At 51.9% G+C, this 20762-nt stretch overlaps 3 protein-coding genes across 3 annotated transcripts in view; 1 reads left to right on the plus strand and 2 right to left on the minus strand.

Moving 5' to 3' along the window:
* Positions 1 to 8816, minus strand: part of Galns (galactosamine (N-acetyl)-6-sulfatase) — a 36463-nt gene extending 27647 nt beyond the window's left edge. Inside the window, exons 1-5 of the mRNA XM_038312780.1 lie at positions 8722 to 8816; positions 7866 to 7998; positions 3300 to 3423; positions 2604 to 2678; positions 1944 to 2046 (exon numbers count right to left, since the gene is read on the minus strand). Coding sequence (XP_038168708.1) covers positions 1944 to 2046; positions 2604 to 2678; positions 3300 to 3423; positions 7866 to 7985 — 422 coding nt within the window. The 5' untranslated portion in view covers positions 7986 to 7998; positions 8722 to 8816. The remainder of the gene's footprint in view (positions 1 to 1943; positions 2047 to 2603; positions 2679 to 3299; positions 3424 to 7865; positions 7999 to 8721) is intronic.
* On the plus strand, positions 8439 to 13703 carry Trappc2l (trafficking protein particle complex subunit 2L). The gene is made up of 5 exons (XM_038312783.1): positions 8439 to 8501; positions 10006 to 10178; positions 10834 to 10921; positions 11038 to 11117; positions 11955 to 13703. The coding sequence occupies exons 1-5, from the start codon at positions 8469 to 8471 to the stop codon at positions 11998 to 12000; spliced, it is 420 nt and encodes a 139-aa protein (XP_038168711.1). The 5' UTR covers positions 8439 to 8468; the 3' UTR covers positions 12001 to 13703.
* Positions 13704 to 17744: 4041 nt separating this feature from the next.
* Pabpn1l (PABPN1 like, cytoplasmic) lies at positions 17745 to 20740 on the minus strand. The gene is made up of 7 exons (XM_038313339.1): positions 20507 to 20740; positions 20069 to 20204; positions 19729 to 19796; positions 19059 to 19165; positions 18883 to 18970; positions 18298 to 18440; positions 17745 to 17784 (listed from the first exon to the last, which is right to left on the minus strand). The coding sequence occupies exons 1-7, from the start codon at positions 20738 to 20740 to the stop codon at positions 17745 to 17747; spliced, it is 816 nt and encodes a 271-aa protein (XP_038169267.1).
* Positions 20741 to 20762: the final 22 nt, after the last annotated feature.

The raw sequence follows: 20762 nt of genomic DNA on the forward strand, positions 1-20762 counted from the left end.
TGTCTCTGTGTAGGAGAAGCATGACCAGTGCCCTGCCTGGACACAGTTATACTCCTGTGCACTTGGCCCCAACAGTGGTTGGTACTAACCAGCAGGCAAGCAGGACTGGAAAGTGGGCTGGTGTTCTCCTGAGATTTGTGTTCCAGTCGCATTCACCCACAATTGGTTGCTGACAGACCCCGCAGTCTACCTGCAGGAGTCTGAACTCCGTGTCCACGCAGGACTTGGTGAGGGAAATGAAATCTAGACCCTCCCTGTCAAGGTCTACATACAGGACACAGGGCAGTACTGGCTAGAGCTGATAGCCCTGGACTAAACCCTGCTCATTGAAGAGATCCGCCTCAGCTGTTCCTCTTGGTCACCTCTTTCCCATCAGAAGTCATCCAGGAAGATCAGCAGCTCTGTGGAAACTTGCTTCCTGCTCAGCTTTGGCCCCTCAGTCCCCGATAGCTGGAAGCTGTGGACCTGTCAGAACTGTCAGGTGAGGCACAGGCATCTCTGGTTACCGTGGAATCTCCAGCTCTTTGCCTGCCTCTACCACGGTTTCATGGACTTCCTTGCCACCTGCTTAGGATTGTGCAGATGAGGAGGTACCCGATGCCTGTCAGCTCTTCTCTGCCACCATCCCCTTGTTATGGCTAGGTTTCATTTTTTTGCTTGAAAGATGACAAATGTTTCTTAGGCTCTAGGTTGCCTGGATTTCCTAGTATCAGTTTTTTCCACCGCTGTGACTCAAGAGTCAGAGAAACCATTCCCAAGGGGAGCCATGAGCAGTGAAGAGGTCTGCTTGGCTTCAGACTGGGGAGAGCCCTATCAGGGGGATCGCGGGATGTTGTGGATAAACGAGATGAACGTCAGAGCTAGAAACCAGCCACCCAACTGTGATTAAAGTTACAGGAGCCATTACTGACGTGATTGTTCATCTCACGGACTCAGCACCTGCCGCTCCTCCCCTGCTCTTACCTAGCACTGGCTTCTTTGACAGAAGCCCTCTGGCGAATGACAAACGGTCTCATCTGTATGCAAGAATGAGGTTGGCTCATTTAGTGGCATTTTACTGCGACGACAAGCATGAGTGGGGCAGAGATGACAGAAAGTGTGGTGGGAAGGAGGGAGGATGAGGACGACTGAGTGCTTGTTCAGTGTCATGCTGAGATAAAACTTTGCTGGGGGCTGGTGGTGTCTCGAGCTCCTGCTGGACTAAGGATCCTGACTTTTTAATTTAGTTGAGATAGGGTCTCCCTATGTAGCTTTGGCTGGCCTGCAGCTATGCAGACTAGGATGACTTCAAACTGTCTCTGCCTCCCGAGTGCTGGGATTAAAGGTGTGCACCACCACATTCATCCAGTTCCTGACTTTAAACACCATGCTCTTTTTTTTAAAAAAAAATTTTACAAAAAGATATATTTACTTTTACTTTTATTGTGTTTTACCTGCATGCAAATCTGTGTACTATGTGTGTGCCTGAAACACCAAGTTTATTTATTTATTTTTTTGGTTTTTCAAGACTGGGTTTTGCTATAGTTTTGGAGCCTGTCCTGGGACTAGCTCTTGTTGACCAGGCTGGCCTCAAACTTACAGAGATCCTCCCGCCTCTGCCTCCCAAATTCTGGGATTAAAGGCATACGCCACCACTGCTGGCTGAAACACCAAGTTCTTAAAAGATGCTGGGCGGTGGTGGCACATGCCTTTAATCCCAGATGGATTAAAAAAGAAAAGTTCCCTCAAAAAGATTATAGATGGTGCACAACTATAATCTCAGCATGTGGAAGATGAGGCAATGGATCATGAAACCAAAATCAGTTTGAGCTACCTAGTGAGACCTTGCCTCAGAAAACAAAAAATTCCCTACAAAAATCTAAATGGACTTGGAATCCCATTTCTACTCCTTCTAAGAAGTTCTCATTTGGAGAGACCTGGGCAGAGGGAGGCCCAGCACTCACCACTTGCCCACGATCTTGCTGGTATAGCCTGCCTTCTTCAGGAGCTCAGGCAGGAGGAGTTCTGAGTTAGGGATGCCACCCATGATCTCCTGAGGTGTGTAAGCTGGGAAAACAATACTGCATTAGAAGTAATCGCGTGTCTGTAATAATATACACACTGCCCCATCAAGCTGGACAGGCAGGACTGTGGTCAGGATAGGGACACTTCCCATGATATTCCAGGTACTCTCCAAGTTAGTACCAGCATGGTGGGGATGGTGTAATGCTGCCCCTTACTCCCACCTGTCTCTCACCTCTCTAGCCTGGTTTGCCATTTGCTGTTCCCTATAGGCTATGATCCTGGTTCTTCCCACATTCCCTGCTCTGACCTGAAACCTCATGGAATAGGAGCCGTGTCAGGGCAGTGCCCCAGAGCAGGTCAAGGGTGGAAGGAGGATGCTGTGTGGTGCTTGAGGTACCTCAGCGCCAGCTTGGTTTTCACTGGGCCACTTCAGGGAAGAAGTCTGTAACATGGGGTCTATACCGTGGCACTCAGTTCTACCTTAGGCTGCCTTTATTTACTGTTCCAGACCCCAAACTTCTCACACTAAGGCCTAGGACACCACCTGTCCCTTACCTAGACAGAGGTACCTGCAGGGTGGCAGGTGAGGGGTGGCATACCGTTTCTTGCATGCGCGTTGGATGTGTAGAAGCCATTGCGGATAGGCAGCCGTCCCGTGAGCAGGGCTGCCCTGGCTACACGGAAAGATAAAAACAGACATTGTGACACAAATCCAGTAGGCCCCCAGCCAGCTCTGCGGTGCCTCCCATGTGCACAACCCCTGGGAAGTGTCTGTCATGAATGCATCAGGTTGACATTGAACTGATGTGTTTCAGTCTCCTCTAGCCTCTGGATTGAAGAAGTCAGGCACTGGGAGATGGCCCAATGGCCTGATGACAGATGGCAGTTTATACAGCAGGCTCTGCTACTCAGCTCTGTTCACGTGCTCAGTCTCCAGACACTGGAACAGCCACCAGAGTGTGGGCCCCTATGGCCTGCCTCCTATCGACCCCTCACCCCACCCACTACTCTTACTTAAGGTCAGCACTTCTGTAAGCACCAATGTAATAACAGTGACATTCCTTGGGAAGAGGACATGGCCTCTCCACTACACCCATGTCCTGTGACCAGGGAGTACAGACAGTACTGTGAGGGCAGTGTGGCAGTTCTGGGAGAAAGTGACACAGCCCTCACTCTACCTGAAGCCTTCCTGATGCCTGAGAAAAGGCTGTTCTACCTAGATTAGGGTTAGAGGGGCAGACGTGGAAGACTCTGCTGGCTAACTGGGTTCGGGGTGGAGGGCAGCAGCAACTTACATGGTGAGCACAATGGGTTGGCAGAATAGAAGTTTGGGAAAAGCATGCCCTCTATAGCCATCCGGTCCAAATTTGGGGTCTCTCTGGAAGGCTCTCCATACACACCCAGGTCACCCCAGCCCATCTGCAGGAAAGATCAAAGAGATGAGGAGTGAACCCTTCCAACAAATGGCTCTTTTGTTCCAAGGAAGAGCCATTGAGTTCGCCCAAACCCTGGCAGCTTCTGTGAGCTGCTTCAGGGCTTACTAGGAATTTGCTGGCTCTTGCCTCTACATCAGTTTGACCACCACCAGGAATATATCTGTATTTGCCTTCCTCTCTGGCTGAGATCAACCTCTGTATGCTCCTAGAGTCTTGGTGTCTAAGAATACACATCTATTTTCAGCTTAAAACTGTTATGCAAATTTAGATTTCAAAAGCAAGTGGTGAGGTTGCTCTGAAAGCTGAGCCTAGAGTTACCGCATGGCCTGGCAGCCTGGCTCAGTGTACCTTACAGAACTGAAAACACATGCTCCAAGACTACATGAGTGTCCGTGGCAGTCTGATTCCAACCATCAAAGGCTAGGGCCAGTCCAAGTGGCCACCAGATGATGGACGAACAAGCTGTAGGTTATAGTGTCTGGGTGGAATTGTGTTTTTCCAGATTCATGACCATTTGGAGCTCACGAGTCTGACCTTATTACACTTCCACATTGGAATGTTATTCAAGGAAACCTGAACCCATGTGTCTAGGCCGTGAGCACTCAGATTTGGCTCAGAATAAACTCTCACTCCCTTTGAGATGTAAACTGTGCTTTGCACCAGCTGTGGAAAACCCTCATTGAAGGACATGCAGTCAGCTCCCAGCTGTGGCTCATCACAGTGGAGGATGGCAAGCAGTTAGACAAGACAAGGGTGAGTTCCGACAGGGTGGCGATGGGAGGCTAGACCAGGCAGCTTCCAGCCTCCTGCCCCCAGGGCTGGATGGAACAAGCCGGCTTCCCCCAAGGTCAGGTTGTGACAGCACAAGTGGGTGGAATCAACCAGAGAACTCGCAATTAGGATCTAGAGTTCTCACTTTGGGCTGGTTGGTCATGAAGGCACGTGTACCTCACACACACCAAGATGACAGATACACAGGGGGATTAGATAATTAGATATTAGTTATTGGGGATGGATCCTTAACAATCAGCTTGCAAAACCAAAACCTGAAGTTGTGGGAGTAATCGCTGGTTCATAGAATGTGACTAGAGTTATATTTATGACCCTGGGTGGAGTCGTGACATTTAGAGAAGTAGGCATATACAATTTTTGTCTTTGTGATATAGTGTTGTCTTCTACAAGGTTCATGTTTGAGAATTACAATCAATTACAAAAACATGACAAAAATATGTTTTAAGTAAGTTTATGATTCTTGTGTTGGGCCAGATTTATGGCTATACTTGCTACACATGACTGCAGGTTGGACATACCTAGAAGAGCTGGATGTTTTCCTTCCTTCCTCCCTTCCTTCCTTCCTTCCTTCCTTCCTTCCTTCCTTCCTTCCTCCCTCCCTCCCTCTCTTCCTCCCTCCTTCCTTCCCTCCTTTCCTTCCTTTCTTTTTTTTTTTTTTTTTGAGACAGGGTTTCTCTGTATAGCCCTGGCTGTTCAGGTACTCACTCTGTTCTCTTTAACCTCTGAGCCATCTCTCCAGCCCCTCAGGTACTCACTCTGTAGACCAGCCTGGCCTCGAACTCAGAGATCTGCCTGTCTCTGAGTGCTGGGACTAAAGGTGTGTGCCTCCACTGATGGCTAGGACCAAAGCTTATTTGAACTTGGGTTGTATTTGTCCTTCTCTGTTCCACTCAGCTCCCCATGTTAGGGAGGGTTATGTGGAAAGCCATCTCAGGCACTAGGCTAATAAGCCTGTCCATACTTCCAGCCCATACTTGCCTCCAATGACCACGAGTATTGTGCTCTGCAATGGTCCTTTCTGGTCATTGTCCAGTCTCATCCTTTGAGTATGTTCTGCGCTACAATGGTTCCCGTGACCACTGCTTATTCTCACCTGTGAGAGCAGCAGTTCATAGGTTTGTAATAAACTCTACCTATCTCCTACTCTATAGTCTATATGTCTCATCGGAATTTTTTCCACAGAGATCCTAAGGGCTGAGGAGTCAAGGAGAATCCAGAGTGAGATTGTGGTGAAAGGAGAAGGTGGTGTTTCATACGAATTCAGATACCTATACACTGCTTAGGTACAAGAAATCGCTCTTCTCAGGGCGAGGATACCCAGATTCCAGTGCCCACTAAAGGCGACATCCCACAATGACCTTTCTGAGGACAGCAGTCCAGCTGCTCATGATATGACCAGGGCAGGACAGGACGATGGTCAATCAGTCCAAAGTCAGTGGCAATCCTTAAAGAATTTAAACTAGAGACAATCTTAGACAATCAGACAGTTATCAAGTCTGGAGCTTGGAGCCATGTCATTCTAGATAAGCCAGACAGACATAAGCACATGTTACAGATTCAGACATAATTGGCCTGGCAAAGGCAGCTATAGAGAGCAAAGGGAGGGGTTTGCAGAGGAGAAGGGACTAGTATGAAAGCCCCTGTGCTGCTGAGGCTGTCCCTATCTGCCATGTAGGAGGCACCTCAGAGCCTTTTTCCCTTATGGCATCCTTGCTTCTGCCACAGGCACCCTGGAATAGGTCAAGTATGAACCCAGGAGGCCTCCCCACCCAGGGTGTCCTTTCCAGAGGTGGGCCCAGCTGTTGCACAGTGCAGCGTATTCTTCTCACTTTATGCTTGGAGTGGGCCAGAGTCAGCAAAAGCCACTGTCCCACTAGGACTGCTGACAATAGGGTAGATGAGCTGGGAGTCGCCTAGGGCTGTCATGAGGCTATCATGGGGCCACCAGGGGCCAGCTTGCAGACAGCGGCCTTATGAAGGCGGAAGCCTGGAACCACCTGCTTTAAGCCAGTGTGACCTAGTTGGTAAAGCCAGGGATTCCCAGTTTTGCTGAAGTTGAGTTCATTTTCATTTGTATGTATCAAAAGTCCCTACATGACAAGAGCCAAGGTTTGCAGAATGTTCTGGGCCAGCCCCAGGGTATTCAGGATATAGGTGGTGGGGGTTCCTAAGCAACCACCTTCACGTAAACTGATCTGGTGCTAGTCACATCCATTATCCAAAACCCCTCTACTCGACTGTAGCCATCCAAAGGAAATGCACTCTCAGCTTTACATGTAACTTCACATTTTCTAGTTGCCAGATTAGAAAAGTCATTAGGTTACTAGATGCAGTGGCTCATGCTTGTAGTCCTAGCACTGGGGAGGCAAAGGCAGGACAATTGCCTTGAGTCTGAGGCCACCTTGGGCCACAGAGTGAGTCTCAGGCCAGCCAAAACTGCATAGCAAGAACATGTCTCAAAAAACCAACCAACCAACCAACCAACCAAACAAACAAACAAAAAATAAAAGTGAGTAGGGAAGATGAAGGCTAACAGTACATTTACCTAACTCAGTTATCCAAAGTCTATTATTTCAACACTCTGCAGTAGCCTAATGGAGGGTTAGCGAGGACCTCGCGCTCCTCACAGGCTCTCATTCGGAAAGGAGAGAGCAGAAAACCGACAGACCAACTAATAAACCAACAAACCAAGCCAGTGTGATTTGGCTCTAAAAGGTCCTAATACTGAAAGGCACTATATCGCAAAGCCTGCTACCAGCCACCAGAACAGGGGCCAGAGAAGCAGGGCACCCAGAGTGTGAATTAGTCATGGTCCACACAGAATGGGAAGCTGGAAAGAAACATTCAAGGTTTCCTGCAGTGGATTCTGGGTAGTGGGATTATGGACAGGGTTTTTCAGGCATATAATTTTCTTCATAATAAAGAACCACTAACCTAATGATTATCAAATGGGTTGTTCACTTTCTTTTTCTACTAAGTCTCTAAAATCCAACTTATTTTACATACATGGCACCCTCTATTCTGGCAGGCACCACTTTGAGGAGTTTAGCATGGATGAGCACAGGTCTGAAGGCTCTGTGGAGAGGGCTGAGGTAGCCATTAGCCTCTGGGGTGCCCACGACTGGTTTCAAATCAACCTGAACTGGATGTGACTCCGGTTTTAACAATAGCTGACAGGTGCCACTCTGTAGTGTGTCCAGGGTGGGGTGGGGGGCTGGCGGGCTAAGGCTCAGAGGAAGACAGGGTCCCGTCCAGTTTGGACAGTTCTATCTGACCCAGTGCTGACCTCTAAGCTTTCAAGTCAGGGAGGCAGAGCAGCCCTGGGGCTGAGTTCACAAATGGCTGCACACCAGCCCCCTCAGGTGACATTCTCACCTTTCCGCCCTCCCATGCTTGACTTTGGTCAGAATTCCTCAGAGGCACAAGCTGGAGGTGGGCACCGAGGGCAGGGCCACCTTATGAGGGGGAGGGGGACACCAGGCTCTTCCCCCGGGGAGATCCTCCCTGAACACCGACCCCACTGCGGAAACAGTAAGAGTGAGAAATGACCCCGGGGTCTGGGCCTCCCTCGGGTCACCGCTGTCGCCACCCTGTATCTCCCGTGTCCCCCCCGCCGCGCGACCCCACACTCACATCGTCCATGAGCAGCAGCACGATGTTGGGGGGCTGTGGAGCACCCGTGGCCAAGAGTCCTAGGGCGCTCAGAACCAGCAGCAGCTGCGGGCCTCTGGTGGCTGTGGCATATACCGCCATGGCAACCAAGCTCCTGCAAGGAGACAAGACCCAGTCCCAATTTCGCGGCGTTTCCTTTGGACCGCGGGGCGTGCCTTGGGGGCTGAGTGACAGGAGAGGCGGGGCCTATGCCTCCGGACTGACAAGAAGAGTGGGCTCGGCCAGACGGGAAAGGGCGTTGGGTCTGGGAGGTCGCAGAACAGGCAAGGCTGCCAGAGAAGCCCGGACCCCACCAAGCTGAAGCGTGAGAGCCGAGCCTGCCAGGCTCAGTGACACGATCGGTGGGGCCTGACGGGAAAAGTGGGACGGAGCGACAGAAGCAGGGGCGCTGCCAGCGTCCTAACAGGAGAGGTGGGTCCTGACAGGAAAGGGTCTGCACTGAGAGAGGCAGGGCAGAGCCACTGTAGGGAAAGGCGGGGTCTGAGCCGCAGCGCGAGGAGGGAGGGGAAGTGGGCGGGGCCTGACCCCCTCCGGGTCACATGATGCGGCGCACGGCCTGCCAATATGGCGGTGTGCATCGCGGTGATCGCCAAGGAGGTGCGTGTGAAGCGGCGGGCGGCGGGCGGCGGGCGACGGGCGGCGGGTGGCAGGCGGTGGGGCTTTTTCCTGCCATGCCCTCGTTTCATCTCAGCTCTAAGCTCCCAAGCCTCAGCCAGGCGCTGTGATCAGGATTCCTCCTGCGCACTCTCGCTCCCAGCCGTCCACCTGCCTCCTGCCGCCACCTTGCAGGCCGCGGCCTCCGGGTTTTGAGACCCACCGGGAAGCTTGGCGGCTCTTCCAGCCCTCCACCCTTAGTTCTACACGGTCTTCTTTTCACGACCTCAGCTGCCTTCCGCGTCCGGTCTTTCCGCCCCGCCTTCCGGACCGTCCCCTTTGCTGCCCCGCCGGTGCTATTTAAATACAAACCAGGCGCGTCCCAAGTTCTTCCTAGAATTCATTGCTTTTCTTTGCTTTAGGATAGTTCCCTTCATGCCACTTGCAACCTTGTACTCCAACCGCTGTCTTCACAAACCTGCAAACCTCTTGATAAGTTTCCCTCTTCCCTTTGTCTCTTCTCTTCCCAGCTTTCATCTCCCTGCTGGCCAACGTATATATTCATTTCTTCTAGAAAGCTGTTTATGAATGCTAAGACAGCACCAGAGATCCACAGATCCTGCTGGTTCTGAGCGCCCTTCCCTGAGACCTGTCGTTAGGGACTGGGTTGCTGTGACGCTTACAGTATGAAAGAGGGAGTTAGGCCCCATAAGCCCACCAAAATCAGAACTCAATTAAAAATGCAGCCGCTGCTTTCATAAACTCACGCTGAAGTCCAGTATCTATGCGGAGGTGCCCTGATTTGGACACTCATTCAACTACAGTAGACCAGACATAGTGAACAAGGGATGCGGGAGGCCAGGAGTGAAGCTTTTGACTGTGGGCTGAGGATAGTCAGATAGGTTGCAATGGAGATTTGAGCTGAGTCTTGAAGGGCTGAGCCACAGACCACTGCCCTTGTGTGGCACATTAAGAAATAGCCAGCGTGCCTGGTGTTGGGATGACACTTGAGAGTGTGGTGGTGGTAGAGGCAGAGATGATTCTATGAAGAGTGTGTTGTTAGGCTGTGCTCATGTTGGCATTCCTGGGCCATCTCATTTCTGCTCACCTTCCTGCCCCTATGCCTCTTCTGCTTCCACTTCCCCTTTTCCTCCTCCTCCTTTCTGGTACAGATGATTGAACTGACACTTGATGCTGCTACTCAAGCATTCTACCACAGAGCTATGTCCCTAGTCCAACGTCTTTTCTCTTCTCATTACTGGGAATTGAACTTAGGGCCCTGTGCATGTTAGGCAAGTCCTGCGCCACCGAGTTATATCTGTCATCCCCCCCCCCCCCTGCATATGACATCCAGTCCTCTTTGGTTAGGTCCCGCCCCCGAAGGCAGTGCCTGCTGCAGTGTATTTCGGAGTGTGAGGGGTTGATGGCTGAGAGCCTGCCTTAGGAGTGCTTTGCCATTGTCTTCAGAGCTGGGACTCACTCGGCGGATCCCCACCCCTTCTTGCAGAATTACCCTCTGTACATCCGAAGCACTCCCACCGAGGATGAGCTCAAGTTCCACTACATGGTGCACACGTCCCTGGATGTGGTGGATGAGAAGATCTCGGCCATGGGGAAGGCACTGGTGGACCAGAGGGAGCTATACCTGGGCCTGCTCTACCCAACTGAGGACTACAAAGTGTATCCGTTGGTGCTCAGCACTGCCCGTGCACTCGCAGGGTGGTATATGGGGGGAAACACAAGAAAAGAGAAACTGTAAGAGGTTTCAGCTGGTCAGTCAGGCAGGCAGGTGCCCTGAAGCTAACAATGGCCTCTAACCCTCATTTCCCCCAATTGGAAGAGTCACTGAAAAAGCAAGGCCGAGCTTCCAGGAGGATGAAAGGTGCCATAGCAGGGATCTGGGCTTCTCTATGCGCCTTAGAGGCCACCAACTTTGAATCAAAGGTCATCATGTCACAACACTGTTGCTAGGGTTAGGGTCACGCGGCTATAAACTCTTGGCCATTCCTTTGGACAAGTTATTAAGACCGCAGAATCTAAGAGCATTCCCATGGGGACTAATTGTAGCCTCTCCACACTGTTGGCAAAAGTTTAGTTTTGCGACTAACATCCCAGGCCCTGCATCAGTTCAAAAGGAGCAGAGCTGTCCCCAATTCAGGTGCACACCTGCACAGTTGCTGTGCAGCCTCCCCAGCCTGGGCACTTCCTGTGATTCAAGGTTGTCAGTCTTCTCCGAAGTGAGGGTTCACCAAGTTCTCCGGGCTGGTAGGCCCCGGACTGCCATATGCAGTCTTACAGCCCCGGTGCCAAAGCATGTTCCTTAACAGCTGGGCAGATATGGCTACGTGACCAATTCCAAGGTGAAATTTGTCATGGTGGTGGATTCCTCCAATACAGCCCTTCGAGACAACGAGATCCGCAGTGTAAGTGCAAGGGAGCGGAGTGGGTGTGTGCTGCTTCCCTTCCCTCACCGAGAATGCAAAGTCTGCAAAAGCCCTGTGCACGCGCTCGTCGAAACTGCTTTCTGTCCCTCTTCCAGATGTTTCGGAAGCTGCATAACTCTTACACAGATGTGATGTGCAACCCCTTCTACAACCCCGGAGACCGCATCCAGTCAAGGTAGGTGGGCCCTGCTTTGTGACAGCGTGGTCATAGAGAAAGTGAGGGAGCCAGAGCCACGACTACTATCTTAAGGCCACTGTTTCAAAGCAGCCAGCCCTGGTTTCCCAATTAGTGCCGACACAGACCTTTAGTGTGCATAGGCAGCTTGGGCTGAGGTTTGCCCGTCTGGTCCTCCAGCTGTGTCTGGGTTCCTGAGGATCTCCAGAGGGCTCAGCAAGCTCACAGCTCATGCTGTGACCATAGCTTTTATGGAGGCAATGTCCTCCTGTTGTAGCCTTGTGTGCTTTTTGTGTTGGGCTCAGGTATCTCCACCTCCAGCTGAGTGGACCTCATGCAGGAGGCATGGGCTTCAAACACAGGCACTGCAAACCTGTAACCAGATTCTTCTTCTGAGTCTGTTCCTAAGGAGCTCCTTGAAATTGACAGGTGGCCCAGGTTAGTCCCTTCTGATGGCACCTTCCTTTGACTGAGATACTGAGGGTCTTGCATCCACCTAGATCCAAGAGAGAGCACACTGGTGCCCCTGTGCTGTGCAGGGCAGAGACTGCGCTGCCTGCTCGTGGGCTTCATTGTTTACCCCTACTTGCGCCCTGTGAACCTTACCCCAGGAGGTATGCTGAAGAAATCTATGACATAGTCGGCCTGTGGGGGCTGTGCAGGGACTGTGTAGTCAGGAGGTGGGCGCCACTGCCCAGGATGGTGGGTGTGCCCTCTGCTTCCCTGAACCCTAAAGAAGCCCCAGAGTCCTGAGGACCTGGTGCGGCAGTGCCAATCTCCACCAGCAGAGGGCAGGGTCATCGCTTGTCCTGCTCTAAATCTGGGTTCTTTTCTCAGGGCCTTTGATAACATGGTAACTTCAATGATGATCCAGGTCTGCTGAGCTGGACCTCCGCCCCAGTCGCCTGGAAGAGAAGCTTGTGTTAACCCTGTCTGATGACTATTTATTCCCCTCCCCCTCCCTGACTGTAACCCGCGGGCAGGGCTGTGTGCCTTGTACCTTCCCACTAAAGGCCTCCCATGATGAGATCGGCTCTGTCCTGTATCAGCAGGGAGGGCTCAGCCGAGGACCTGAGAGCTGCTCTCTGAGACTGTGACCACAGTCAGGGGGCCTGAGGGAGAACCCTAAGTACAGGAGCCTCTGGACCTCCGTTGTCTGCGTAGGTGGGTGGTCCTGCATAGACGGGTGCAGGGTATGGGGAGCACAGAGCCAGCTCCAGAGCATGGAGGCAATGCAAAGCTAACACCACATACATTCCTTCTTGGGCAAGGGCCCTCAGTGTTCTGGACCCATCGTTCATTTGGCCTGGCATTTGTGCCCAACCCCGGCCTGAGGAGGTGGTAAAATCTGTAAGCTTTATGGAACACAGCATTAAAGCAGCTGCTGTTTCCCATGTGCCAAGTGAGAAGCTCCAGGAGCCTTTCCTGGCCGACAGTGGGCGTGGAGGTCCACGGGGGCCCCAGTGCTGCTCCTAGGCCACACATCCCCAAGGACAAACCAGGCTCTCCCAATATAAAATCCTGTAGCTGTGCCACTGGACAGTGTGGCTAACGTGTGTCCTGGGAGACGGCAGAGGCCTAGACGACCTGCCCCAGGTCTGAGGCCCCTGCAGATGTTGCTACTTCTTGCTGTTTTCAGAGCTTCTGCCTTTCCGAAGTCATCGGCCAAGGACCTCCCCCTTCCCTGTAGAGTTTCTTATGCTTGGGTCCAGCAGGCTGTGACTTCTCTACATGAGCTGGGTGGAATAGAAGAGACGGCCCATCTCCATGTGGCTTTGCTCCAATGAGCACAAGTTTATTAAAAATGCAGTAACTGGGTGGTGGTGGTGCGTGCCTTAAATCCCAGCTCTCAGGAGGCAGGGGCAGGTGGATCTCTGTGAGTTCTAGGCCAGCCTGGGCTACACAGAGAAACCCTGTATCTAAAAACTAAATAAATAAATGAATGAATAAACGAATAAATAAATAAAAATGCAGTAATAAAAGAAGCCAGACCTTCCAACCAATCGATATAAGTGGCAGATGAAGTTGGACTGAAATTCAGCAAGCAGCTGACTGACAGGGACAGAGCCCACATGTGCCTGAGTTAAAGGCTTTAGCCAGAGGATGGGTTTGGCAAGAGAAGGAAAGCCCATCAGTGAGGTGGGATCTTGGGATCTTGAGTATTTAAGGGGGGCCACCCTACCTGAGTATTAGCTGCATTGGGGACTGTATCTTGTTCCCCAGTTCCCCTTCCATCCCTCGTTACAGACAGAATCTCAGGTTTGCTGGAGAACTTGGCTAAATGCCATTTGCTTCCCTCCCCTCACACCAGGGCAGGTTGTTAAGGCGTGCGAAGGGAGAGACCTACAGGACAAATCCTTTAAAAGTAGTTCCTGCCAATGTTTAGAGTACCTAAGACTTTCTGCTTTTTCCTGCCTGGAACTTGAGTGTGATAGTGGCAGCTTAGGCATCACTCTTGAGAGCGTGAAGATAATAAGATGAGGACAGAGCAGAAGGGAGCCCGAGTCTAGGCAAATGGGCTGGCCCTGGACCATTCATATCTCTCTTCATATGCGAGACAATAAAATACAGCACTCTCATGTTTCAGCTGTTGCTGTTTGGGTTTTCTAACAGGTATAGTCAGATCGTGTGTAAGCATGCTCTATGTGTGCACTATGTGTATAGTCAGATTGTGTGTAAGCGTGCTGTGTGTGCACTATGTGTATAGTCAGATCATGTGTAAGCATGCTGTGTGTGCACTATGTATAGTCAGATCATGTGTAAGCGTGCTGTGTGTGCACTATGTGTATAGTCAGATCATGTGTAAGCGTGCAGTGTGCACTATGTATAGTCAGACGTGTGTAAGTGTGCTGTGCACTATGTGTAGTCAGATCGTGTGTAAGTGTGCTGTGTGTGCACTATGTATAGTCAGATCGTGTGTAAGTGTGCTATGTGTGTGCACTATGTAGTCAGATCATGTGTAAGTGTGCTATGTGTGTGCACTATATGTATAGTCAGATCGTGTGTAAGCGTGCTGTGTGTGCACTATGTATAGTCAGATCGCGTGTGTGCTGTGCACTATGTGTATACACTACAGAGTCTTCTTACTATCAAGCTCTAGCAAACAAAGCTTATGATGTCATCTGCTTGCCTTGATGTGACCATTGCGGCTTGCAGGTGGGTTTCATCCCGAGGTTGACCTTGGGGACCAAGATGGCATCTCTGGTTAGCTTGTGACTTACTGGAGGTAGTCTGTGGGGTCATCAGTTGCTTGTCTTCCTTTCTGGGGCCAGGGCAGCCTGGCTGCCCTACACTAGGAGAGAAAGCTGTAGACTGATACTGACCATGCACATGGCGGGGGGGGGGGACTGCGGTGCTGGGGTTCTCACTACTGTCCTATGCTGTGCTGAGGGGTGGGCTGCAGTGCTGGGGGTCCTCACTACTGTCATATGTCATGCTGATGGGTAGGCTGTGGTACTGGGGCCCTCACTTCTGTCCTATGCTGTGCTGAGGGGTGGACTGCGGTGCTGGGGGTCCTCACTACTGTCATATGCCATGCTGAGGGGTTGGCTGTGGTACTGGGGTCCTCATTACTGCGTGTATGCCATGCTGAGGGGTGGGCTGCGGTGCTGGGGTCCTCACTACTGTCATATGCCATGCTGAGGGGTGTTTGTACCTCAGCCTTCTGTCCTTGGCCCAGGGAGACCTGAGTCCATCAGAAAAGGTCCCCTGGGCCCCTCCCAAGAAGAGAACTTACTGAATTTATCAGAAGAGGACCAAGAGCCTCTGAGCTGAGCTGACAGCAACTTGTCAAGACCAAAGCCATCCCCTTGGTGGGAGATGCCCAAGGTTCAGGGAAACCAGGAGCAGATATCCTGCCAGGAGACCAGTCCTGAAGCTGGAATGTGATGAAGGGCAGGCTTCACCCTTTGTGAAGCCCTGCCAGGTCACTTTAATAGTAGGGAGTCCCTTCCAAGGGCACCCAGGGCAGAATTGCTGCTCACCATTTGCCCGTTGGGTAGCATTCACACCTGGCTGGTCAGGACAGAACCAGTCACTTCCAGAGGTGAATAGGACTGCTCAGGCTCATGGGGCTACCCTAAAGGTCCCACAGACAGACATGGCTGCTTCCTGCTGGTCCAGAGAGAATCTACTCCAGGCCTTCGCTTGCTCAGACCTTTGACATGCAGGCCTCATTGCAAGCGTCAGCCTTTGCCTTTCTTCTTTGCTTTCACATCTTTGTCTCACATCTCACCCATGTTGTGTTTATGGTTCACTGGCAGTCTGGGATACTCCTGATTTTTTTGGGGGGAGGGTGTTCTGAGACAGAGTTTCTCTGTAGCTTTGGAACTTGTTCTGTAGACCAGGCTGGCTTTGAACTCAGAGATCCACCTGCCTCTATCTTATGAGTGCTGGGATTAAAGGCACATGCCAGCACTGCCTGGCTTTTTGTTTATTTATTTGAGATGGGGTCTTACTGTGTAGCTCTGACTATCTTGGAATTCACTATGTAGACCAGGCTGCCTTGAACTCACAGAGATCTGCCCACCTTTGCCTCCCAAGTGCTGGGATTAAAGGTGTGTACCAGTCTGCCATATGTCTTCAGAGACCCTTTTTCAAATAAAGTCACAGGCTGCCTTCAGACTTTGGAGGTGAAAATGTGGTTGCATCTTCAGAGGCACCATCCACTCCATTAAGGACAAGGGACATGTGAAAGTGGCTTGGGGAGGTCAGCATTGATGGAATCTACAAAAGGGTAGCAACCTGTCCCCAGGGAAGTCTCCTGGTGCTGGCAGATCTGTTGGGGCTTAAAGAATTAATGAAATCAGCATAAGGCAAGGAATGGTGGTGAGTGCCCTGGACAGACCTGGGCCTGAGCAGCTCTCTTCCTGCTAAGTGCAGTGGCAGTGCAGAGTAGCCTGTCTTTACCAGATACATGTCCACATGCACGCACACACTAGCCTGTCTTCACCAGATACATGTCCACATGCACGCACACACTAGCCTGTCTTCACCAGATACATGTCCACATGCACGCACACACTAGCCTGTCTTCACCAGATACACACGTGTGCATGTGCAGATAGACACACACACGTTAAGCAACGCCAAGGACTACCCTGATGACAAAGACTCAGACTGTTTCCTTCTGGAGCTGCTTTGATGCCTAAACTTTTGCTTTTGCCATTCCAAAACCTTGGTGGTTTTGCTAGAAGAGTATTGATAACTGTTCTTTTTAAAGCCAATCTGAGAAAAAAAAAAACCAAAACGTGGCTACCAAGAAGCTGCAGTAAACTCTTGTTTTGTGTCTAGAATTTCTTTTTAAACGCTCTCAGGTTTTATGTGGATGTAGTTGCCCCACGTTGGGCACAAATTTGTAAGCGGAGGCCGCCCAGACCCAAAATAATCACACAAAAATTATATTAATTAAAACACTGCTTGGCCTTTTAGCTTAGGTTTCTTTTTTTTTTTTTTTTTTTTTTTTTGGTTTTTTGAGACAGAGTTTCTCTGTGGCTTTGGAGCCTGTCCTGGAACTAGCTCTTGTAGACCAGGCTGGTCTTGAACTCACAGAGATCCGCCTGCCTCTGCCTCCCGAGTGCTGGGATTAAAGGCGTGCGCCATCACCGCCCGGCTCTAGCTTAGGTTTCTTATTAACTGTTACATCTTAAATTAACCCATTTCTTTGTTTCACCACAGGCTGTGGCTTACTGGGTAAAGTTCCAGTGTCTGTCTCCATCAGCAACTACATGGTGTCTCCCTGATTCCAACTTCTTTCTCTATCTCTGCTTGAAATTCCCACCTTGCCCTATTCTGCACTGTCATAGGCCCAAAGCAGTTTCCTTATTAACCAATGGTAATAAAACATTCACAGCATACAGAGAGGAATCCCACATCACCCATACATGCGTGCGCGCACACACACACACACACACTTACTTGAAGTTTAGAACAGAGGCTCCACCTCTGCTTCCTGACTTGATCAGTTCAGACACCTTCTGGGGCAGAATGGAGGTGAAGTCCAGCTATGTCTAGAGAGCCAACTTGGGGCAAGGAGACAAAATTATGGGGTGGAATTCTGCTCACTGTCTATTGAATCTTAAGGCAGAGCAAGAGCCCATATTCTGGACTCATGGTCACATCTCATTACTCCCCAGAGCTTCATGAAGAAAGTAAACCTGCATCTGAGGGAAGAATCAAAAAATGAGACTTGTGCCGGGTGGTGGCAGCACAAGCCTTTAATCCCAGCACTCAGGAGGTAGAGGCAGGCGGATCTCTGTGAGGCCAGCCTGGTCTACAAGAGCTAGTTCCAGGACAGGCCCCAAAGCTACAGAGAGAAAGAAATCAGACTTGTTACATGCTTTTAAAATGTTCAAGTTTAATAATTTATGCTTTACTATTAATATACGTCTATTTTTCTTTAAAAGTACTTGAGTATGCTAATCCCAGCTTTCCCTGGGCTTCCCCTCCCACCCCTGCCCCTCTGCATCTTCCTGCCCTATGCCTTCCCACTGTGACCTGGGGGTCTAGGCCACCTTCAAAGGCACTTGTGGGCTGACAGGCTCAAAGACCAGTTTGCAGTTAAGTGGAAAGACTGCCGTTGACTCCTGACCCAGCTCCTGGCCCCACTTTCAAAACTGGGCCATCCTTTTAATATGGTGAGAACCATGGTGAGACCCGTCCACGGCCCCTGCAGAGAGGGAGGGGAGACAAAGGCAGCTGAGTTGCATTCAGAGGGGATAGCCTGGAGAACACTAGGCAAGGGTTAAAGTCACCACCACGCTGCTCAGGGACTGTGGGAGGTACTGCCTCAGGCTCTCTGCTCTTCCAAGTGGTGGTTCCAGGGGAGAAGGGAGGCCGGGGGCTAGAATTTGTCACACTTGGCTCATGGGCTCAGCTACGGCCCTTACCAGTACTCAGGCCAGAGGAGCCTGCTGTAGAGCCCACCGTCTATGGCAGGGATGCCTGCCATCAGCAGAGCCCAGGTGACCAGGCAGGAGTATCCCCTGCTGGGTAGGGAGGTTGCACAGAGCAACCTGGTAGAAACCATGAGCCCCGACTCAACCCTTTCCTAAGTGCCCTGGCCAGTTAAGGCTTATGTGAGGGGACAACAGTCCCCTCTTATAGCCAACATCAGGGTCAGGCTCCGGGAATCCTGCCGCTTAGATCTCCAGACTCAAGACTCCCTCTTGGGCCCGCTCACCGGCTGGGTCCATGGAGTCTGAACCGAGGCCTTCGATGGAAGCTACTGTGCAGGAGGGGCTGGGCCCTGCTGCTCGAGTGTGTCCGCAGCCCACCACGATCTGTAGAGCTGATTCCTGGGAAGTTCGTCCTTTTGGGAAGTACCTGGATAGAACCCATGGTCCAAAACACTGTTCTAAACCCTTCTTGCCAGGGTGGCCTGAAGCTAGAGTCCAGGCTGATGCCAAGGCTTGTGCTTCCTGACCTAGAGGTACCATTTAGGCTGAAGCTATCCTTCCACCTTCACTTGGATACAGCTGTGATCACATGGCATGCCTGGTCATGGCCAGCATCCTTCGGCCGAGAAGTCTGGTTCATCTCCCCAAGCCACACCTACACCAAGCTCCGCCCTGGGTCTGAGGGTTTCCATCATGCCCTAACTCTTGAGAAATGCCCACCAGCTAAGATACCCCAAGGGTCAGGCTGAGTACTTATATGTCCTGGGACAGGCACTCTAACCTCTCTGAGCCTGTTGAAGAATTTGTGAGTTAATGTGCAAGGCGCGGTGGTGGCTCGCATATGCACGGAGACACCTGGGGCAACATACCTTGATGATCCGACCTCGGAAGGTGCTCTCATCCAGCTCCACGGCAGCCCGGACAGAGCTCTGAGAAGCAAACTCTATGTAGGCGTAGCTGGAGAGGGATAGAGGCTGGGAATGGCTGGGCAAGGGGGGAGGAGCCCAGCCTCACCCTCACTGCCTAGCTACGACCCCACACTGACCCCTTTGGGTGTCCAGAGAACTTGTCGCACAGGATGGTGACCCGGTGAATCTTCCCGCAGTGGCTGAAGTAGGCCTCCAGCTCGGCAGCTGAGCCTCCATAATCTACCTGCTCTCAGAAAGGGCACCTGTTAGTGCTGGGCTCTCTGTCTACCTCCTGCTGAGGTGGTTGTGGCAGAAAGGTGCTGGAGGGACTTCCATGGTTGGTTGACTCCTGGCTGGGAAGGGGCTGAGGCTTTACCCACTCCTGCCCAGGGTTGATTGCTGAGAGCCAGTCAAGGGCTTCCTGTGTGGACAGCTGGCTGCGTCACAGGTATTGACTCCTGCCAGGTGTGTGGACCAGTGAATCTCATGGAACTCCCAATGCCAGTGCGTGTTGAGAAACCAGAATTCTTGACCTCAGCTTCAGCTGAATGGTCAAGGACTGGCCACTTCTCGCCTCCATGGTTTTGCCCAGGACCTGCAGCCCACCCTTTCCTTGGCGGCAGCTAGTGTCAGATGTGCCCCTTCTGTCTAGTCTTGGAGACCCTTGAGTTTACAGTCCTACAGCTTTCTGCCTCCAGCTCCTAGCCAGCCCCATCCAGGGCAGACGTTGATGTGTCTGCCCAGCTGAATGCCCTAATTGGAGCCAGGTGCTGAGGGAGGGCTGCGAGCTCCTCTATCGCTACTCACGTTGCCCACATAGACAGATCTGTGGTCAGCCTCCACCTTCTCCTTGGAGGTCCCAGGGAAGCAGCAGCCTGTGGAGAGAGAACCCCAGGACCAGTAGGAGAACCTCTTATTGAAGAGCCCATTCCTCATGACCCCAGGGAAGGTCACCCAGGCTTCCAAGGCCACATTGTGGGGTTGCAAGGTCTAGTGCTGCAGGGTGCTCCAGAATGTTCCCTCAGTAGTCCTCATATAGAGTCCGTGCTGAGTATGTATCCATTGGGAGCAGGTAGTCAAGGCCTTGGGAGGACAGCTGTCCCTCCACCTTCTGGGGACAGGGTCAGCAAGAGTCCCAGGTTCCTACCCATGGTCTCAGGGCTCAGCAGCTGTCTGACCTCAGCCCCCTCTTCCTCTGTGGTCTTTCTCAGTGCATAGGGTGGCTCTGGCAGGGCCTCAGCATGTTCCATAGCCCACAGCTTCAGTTTGATGGCCTCCAGTTCCTGCTGGCCAACCCACAGTAAGCTTGGGGTAGGTGACCTGCAGGTCCCTCTAGAATGGAGGGCAGGTGTGGCCCCTCAGCCCCAGGAAAGTCATGACTGCTACGGCATGACCTAGGTCACCCTGTTCTTCCTGTAGCCATAGTCCAGAGCTAGGGGCTCGGGCCCCAGAAGTTCCTGACACCTCCCCCAGTAAGAGAGACCCTGTGGTCTGCAGCTTTGGCCCTTTTACCTCCTCGTCATCTGTGCCCTTCACCCCGTGCCCAGGTCCACACCTGCTTCCCTGCATCATGACAGGGTGCTGCCTGGCTGTACACCGGGGACTTGGGCAGGTTCTCTTGGTCCAGCATGGCCAGCAGGAAGCCTGCATCTTCATCTTCCTCGTCACTCTCCGTTCCACTCCCAGCCCCTGGCCCCAAAGGGGTCTTTTCAGTCCTGCCCCAGGCCCCCCAACCTTGGGCCTCCGGATCGGAGGAGACCTTCTGGAGCCAGGCTTCAGTGGGGGGCGGGAAGAGGTCATTGCTCAGGAAGGGCCACATGGGAAGGCAGAAAGGGCGAACT

This window comes from Arvicola amphibius, chromosome 15 (assembly GCF_903992535.2).
Source record: "Arvicola amphibius chromosome 15, mArvAmp1.2, whole genome shotgun sequence".
Taxonomy (NCBI): domain Eukaryota; kingdom Metazoa; phylum Chordata; class Mammalia; order Rodentia; family Cricetidae; genus Arvicola; species Arvicola amphibius.